General features: G+C 47.2%; 1 protein-coding gene across 1 annotated transcript in view; it reads right to left on the reverse strand.

Annotated features, from left to right (window-relative positions):
- Positions 1–3,806, reverse strand: part of CRY1 (cryptochrome circadian regulator 1) — a 107,745-nt gene extending 103,939 nt beyond the window's left edge. Inside the window, exon 1 of the mRNA XM_003269977.4 lies at positions 3,014–3,806. Coding sequence (XP_003270025.1) covers positions 3,014–3,171 — 158 coding nt within the window. The 5' untranslated portion in view covers positions 3,172–3,806. The remainder of the gene's footprint in view (positions 1–3,013) is intronic.
- Positions 3,807–6,000: the final 2,194 nt, after the last annotated feature.

Genomic DNA, 6,000 nt, shown 5'->3' on the forward strand with positions numbered 1-6,000 from the left:
ATAAGGCTGTTTAAATATAAAATTATTGACTCCAAGATATCACTATATTCAACAAACAATAGAAATTGAGCTACTACTATATAAAAAGCACTGAATTTGGTACTATGATTCCAAAAAGACTTTTGCCTCTGACACTACCAAAACCATTCCAGATAAAATTCCAAATGACCTAAAATTGCTAAATCCAATTTTTATTTTTCAGTTCTCCTCTTACTTGACCTATCAGTACCATCTGACATAAGTAAAACACTCTTCCTTGAAATACTTTCCTTCTTTCTTTTTTTTCTTTTTTTTTTTGAGACAGAGTCTGGCTCTGTTGCCCAGGCTGGAGTGCAGTGGCACGATCTCGGCTCACTGCAACCTCTGCCTCCCGGGTTCAATCGATTCTCCTGCTTCGGCCTCCCTGAGCAGCTGGGATTACAGACATGTGCCATACGCCCATCTAATTTTTTTGTGTTTTTTACTAGAGACGGGGTTTTGCCATATTGGCCAGGCTGGTCTCAAACTCCGGGCCTCAAGTGATCTGCCTGCCTCAGCCTCCCAAAGTGCTGGGATTACAGGCATGAGCCACCATGCCTGGCCAAAATACTTTCTTTACTTGGCTTCTAAGACACCATACTCTTCTGGGTTTTCTTCTTACATTACTAGTGGCTCCTTTGCAGTCTCATATGCTGGTTCTTTCACACCTCCACAATTTATAAACATTAAGGGTATTCAAGGTTCAGCCCTTGCACCACTTGCATCTCTTGTCTATCTCATTTTCTTAATGCTGTCAGTCTCACGGCTCCACTAGAATGTAGCTCCAACAGGGTGAGAATTGGGGGCTGTTTTGTTTATACTGGATCTCTAGCACCTAAAACAGTGCCTGGCATATAGTAGGTGCTTGACAAATATTTGTTCAATAAATGGATGGATGAATAAATGGCTTTATATATATCTATAAACTGATGAATTCTCCAATTTATACTTCCTGCCTGGATCTCTGTCTTGAGCTCCAGATATATCCAACTGCCTATTTGCTATCTCCATTTGAATGTGTAAAATACATCTCAAACTTAATGACTTAATGAAAGAGAACTCCAATCACCCACCCAATGGCTTCTCCAGCTGGCTTCACTTTCTTAGCAAAGTGTAGCCCCATCCTTCCAGTTTCTCAAGTCAAAAACTTTCTCAAACAGTAACTAAACTGCTACTATATAAAAAGCACTGAATTTTGGTGCTTTTTATATAGCACCAAACTATAAGTCCTTTTTTTTTTTTCTTGCGACAGAGTACTCTGTCACTCAGGCTGGAGTGCAGTGGCACGATCTCAGCTCACTGCAACCTCCGTCTCCTAGGTTCATGCGATTCTTGTGCCTCAGCCTCCTGAGTGGCTGAGATAACAGGCATGCGCCACCATGCTCAGCTAATTTTTATATTTTCAGTATTAATAGAGACAGGGTTTTGCCATGATGGCCAGGCTGGTCTCGAACTCCTTGCCTCAGCCTCCCAAAGTGCTGGGATTACAGGGATGAGCCACCGTGCCCAGCCTAACTCCTTTTCTTTCTCACTACATATCCAATCTGCCAACAAACACCGTGTATTCTGCCTTCAGAATATAACCAGCATCTGTTTATTTCTCACCACGTCCACGATTATTACTATGATTCAAGCCGTTATCATCTCTCACCTGGATGAATGCCAACAGCTTCTTAATTGGACTTCCTGCTTCTTGTCCACCTCCACTCCCCAATTCAGAACCACAAGCAGAGAAATTCTCAGATTTTTTCTCAGAACCACAAGCAGAAAAATTCTTTTTCAAACCTATGTCAGATCACATTACTTCTCTGCTCATAATCCTGCAGTTATTCCCATTTCACTAAGTAAAAATCCAAATCTTGAAAACTGCTTATAAGGCTCTCTTCAATCTGGCCCTAAGTCAACCCTGACCTCATCGTCTACTATTTTTCCCTCACTTATTCTGCTCCAGTCATACTGGATTCTTCTGCTGTTCCTTCCAAAGGTCAAGCATATTTCTACCTTTTCCCTTACTCTTCCCTTTGCCTGGAATGGTCTTCCCCTAGATATCTGCATCCCACCACCTCCTTCAGGTCTGCTCAACTGTCACCTTCTCTGTGACTTTTCCCCCGATCATATTTAAAATTGCAACCCCATCCCTACCCTTGTATTCTTTATCCCTTTACCCTGCTCTATTTTTCTCCACAACACTTATCACCACCTAAAATACTACATATTTTACTTTCTGCTTGAAGACATGACTTTCTGTCTTTCACTCCCTGGCATTTAAATCAGTGCCTGGCACATGGTAACTGTGTTCAGCTATGCTTTCATTTCCACCAGGGGGCCTAACAATCATGTAGCCTGGTGTTTCAGGAAAAGATCATAAAGCATCTGTAAGATTTCTTTCAGTGCTCTGATCCCTAGAAGGACTACAACTTGTCTAGAAAGAAAAAATGTGCTTTGTCTCGGCAACCACAAGGAGGAGTTGAGAAAAAGAACCGAGCAGAGAAACCAGATAATGCTGTTTCCCTTGCTTTTCCCACAGTAACCTCAAGGTGGAAGAACACTGCATCTGGAGCCGGCTGTACTGAATGAATGATTTTTCTCCATACTATGAGTTACCTAGACACAAACGTAAACAGGAAACATCACAATCCTTTCGAATGCCACAAAGAGGCCAAGGGAATCCATATACACTGGCCACTAAGGACAGGATGGGTGTTTCTTTAACTCCAGCACTAAGAATTCTCCACAAATTCAGGGGAGGAGCTCCAGTTAGCACAGAAAGACACATAACTCGCTGATGAAGGCCGAGTGTTTCAGATCGTCAGTACCCTCTGGCCAGAGAAGTATTAAGTCAATTCTATTTAATACTTAGGGCACCTAAAATTCGTAAGCGGTATAAGCAAAGCAGGCCCACGTCTAAATTCACAGATTTTGCGGATCGCATGGAATTCATTAACATCAGATTCATTAAACACCCAAATCCATTTCCCACGGGCTTGTGACTCACCGCCACCTGTTGATGCCCACATTGGAGGAGCCGGCGAACCAGGGGTCCAGGATGTAGACGCAGCGGATGGTGTCGGCGCCCTGAATGCACTCCTTCAGGGCGGGGTTGTCGTGAAGCCGGAGCCCCTTTCGGAACCAGTGCACGGCGTTCACCCCCATGCCGGGGGGCGCGGCGGGTCCTCCACGGAGAAATTCAAGGAAGGAGGCTCCGGCTCATAGCCGACACCTTCGCTTCCAAGAGAACTGCCTCACCCGGGGAGTGAGGAAAGGGCGGCAGAGGGGGGACAGGAAAAAATGACTCCGAGGAGGGGACCGGAGAAGGCGGGGGCGCTGGAAGCGCAGTGGGAAGATGAATGGAGGTTGCCTAGTCGGCGGAGTCCGGGTGTGACGCCCTTCAGGAGCCCGCGCCCGCCGCAACCGACTGGAGGCGACGCATAACTTCGAGGGCCTTGGACCTCCGCAGCCTGAGCAAGTTCCAGGAGCTCGAGCCGCCACGACGGCCCGAGCCGGCACGGACAGCCCCAGGAGGTTCGTCACGGAAACCTCGCCCCACCAAGGCGGCCCCTAAAGACAAAACGGCCCGCCCGAGGTGAGTCACCGAGGAGAACGGGAGGGGAATGAGCCCCTCTCGGCGACGCTGTCTCTCGGCCCGGGAGAAAGGACCGGGGACGGAGGCTGGAAGCGGTGGTCGAGGCCGCTGGACGGTTGCCGGCCGGTGACCGGTCCCGAGGCTGCCCGGGTGACTCTGCCGCCGCCGCCGCGTCAGCGGCCTCGGCCCCGCCCCCGGCTCCTCATTGGAGGGCGCGCTCCCCTCGTGACCACCGGCACCTCACGTTTCTGAAGTGTGTTTACTACACTGGCTCGGAAGGGGAATCTGCTCGCGCTTCGGTCGCTTTTGGAGGAGCGGCAGCCGCTTGATCCCAAAACTGTTGACCCTCGCCCACACGCTGAGCTCACTGCCTCTGCCCCTTTTCTGTGCCGACTGGTGGCCGTCCCTTGGAGGCAAATCGCGTTGACCACAGGCCCCTTGTGAGGGAAGGCTTAGCCCCGCCCCCAGGGGCCGTGAGCGGCCACCATTGGCCGAGGCTCGCTGAGACCCGGATGAGCACGGGGATGCGGGGAGCTCGCGGGCGCGCGCGCTGCTCCGGGAGGCGCGCGTGCGCTCTCGCTGCATTCCAGAGGGTAAGGGGGCGGGGCCGGCGGGCTGGAGCGCGCTCGGCGATTCCTCACCTGGCATTTGGGGAAGGCCTGGAAATTGTCCGGTTTCCTTCAGGAGCCAGTGGTGGAGTCGGGCGGAGAGTGAGGGGAGGATGGAGTGGAAGGAGGAGAGTGGGAGGCTCCACGTACGAAAATTTCAAGTCCAAACCATGTGCTTCAATCCTGCTTTGGCCAGAGAACCCTACTTGGGAGATTGTGGAGCTGTGCCCTTCCACTCTCCTGGCCCGTGGGTGCCTCCTCCCTCTTGTACATGCTCTGGGGAAAAGGGTAATTGGCAGGACGGATGCCAGGCATTCCTGGACTTCGTGGAATTTTTTTAATACTAGCGATATATATCATCAACATTTCACCCCTCATCTCTTACATTTAATGTAGTTTACCGGTCTCTTTGAAACTGGACGTTTGTGTACTTTTCTAGCGACAGTGAACTGTAGGCCATAGATATATGCAGGCGTCCCTTAGATATATGATGCCCTTAAATTCATTCAATGATTACTTTTTGAATGAACTAGGCACTGTTCAAAACACTAGAGATACAGGAGATACTTAATAAAACAGATAAAAACCCTACCCCTCCTGGGGTTTGCAATTTGTCTCTTAACCTTTGCTGTTTTTTCCTCTATAAAATACACTTCTTTAGAATCCAGTACTCAATATTACCACCTTTGAGCTACCTAGGATATTTCTACGCATCCCTTTAGACTCAGATGAAATAATAACTAATTTCTGAAAGTATTCCTGATCCCTAGGGCAAATTTAGGACCTCCCTGGGTTCTCCAAGTATGTTTCTGATACATCACTTATCACACTACCGTGAAAATTAGTTGAAAAGTGCCCATACCTAGCAATACCAACTCAATAATAGTACTTACTATCATAATAATGTGCCTCCGATTCCCTCCGAAGTGTGATTTCTCAAGGAAAGGGTCTGTATGCAGTTTTGTTTTGTTTTTATTTTTTGCATCAACACCAGAACAGAGCCTGACATAGGCAAATGTTTATTTAATGAATGAATGAGTGAGTGAGTGAGTGCTGTTGGCCACCAGTGTGTTTGGCAAAGTTGAAAGAAAGAAGGAGATGGCAATTCTTATTGGTTGAATTGTGTGTCCCCAAAATTCATATAACCCTCAAGGACTATAAATGTGGCCTTATTTGGAAATAAGGTCTTTGTACATGCTCAAGTTAAGATGAGGTCATTAGTGTGCACCCTAATCCAGTGTGATTGGTGGCCTCATGGAGAAATTTAGACACAAAAATATATATACATACAAGGAAAATACCATGTAAAGATTGGAATTGTGCTGCCACAAACCAAGGAACTACTGGAAGCTAGGAGAAAGACCTGGAACAGATCCTTTCTTAGCACCTTCACAGGACTGTGGCACTGCTGACACCTTGATTTTGGACTTCTGGCCTCTAGAACTGCGAGACAGTTAGTTCCTATTGTTGTTTTAAGCCTCCCAATTTGTGGTACTTTTTTACAGCAGCCCTAGCAAACTAATGCAGCAATAAAGTAAATTCAATACTCTAGAGAGCCAATCTGTCTGAATAGTCTTCCCTACTTCTGCTTCTGTTGCCACAAGAAGTATATATCAGCCTTTCTTTGGTTCTGTAAGAATACTTTTAAAATTATATATATGAATGATATGGTTTGGCTGTGTCCCCACACAAATCTCATCTTCAATTGTTGTTCCCATAATCCACACATGTTGTAGGAGGGACCCGGTGGGAGGTAATTTAATCATGGGAGCAGTTACCTTCATGCTGTTC

This window comes from Nomascus leucogenys, chromosome 10 (assembly GCF_006542625.1).
Source record: "Nomascus leucogenys isolate Asia chromosome 10, Asia_NLE_v1, whole genome shotgun sequence".
In the NCBI taxonomy this organism is placed as follows: Eukaryota; Metazoa; Chordata; class Mammalia; order Primates; family Hylobatidae; genus Nomascus; species Nomascus leucogenys.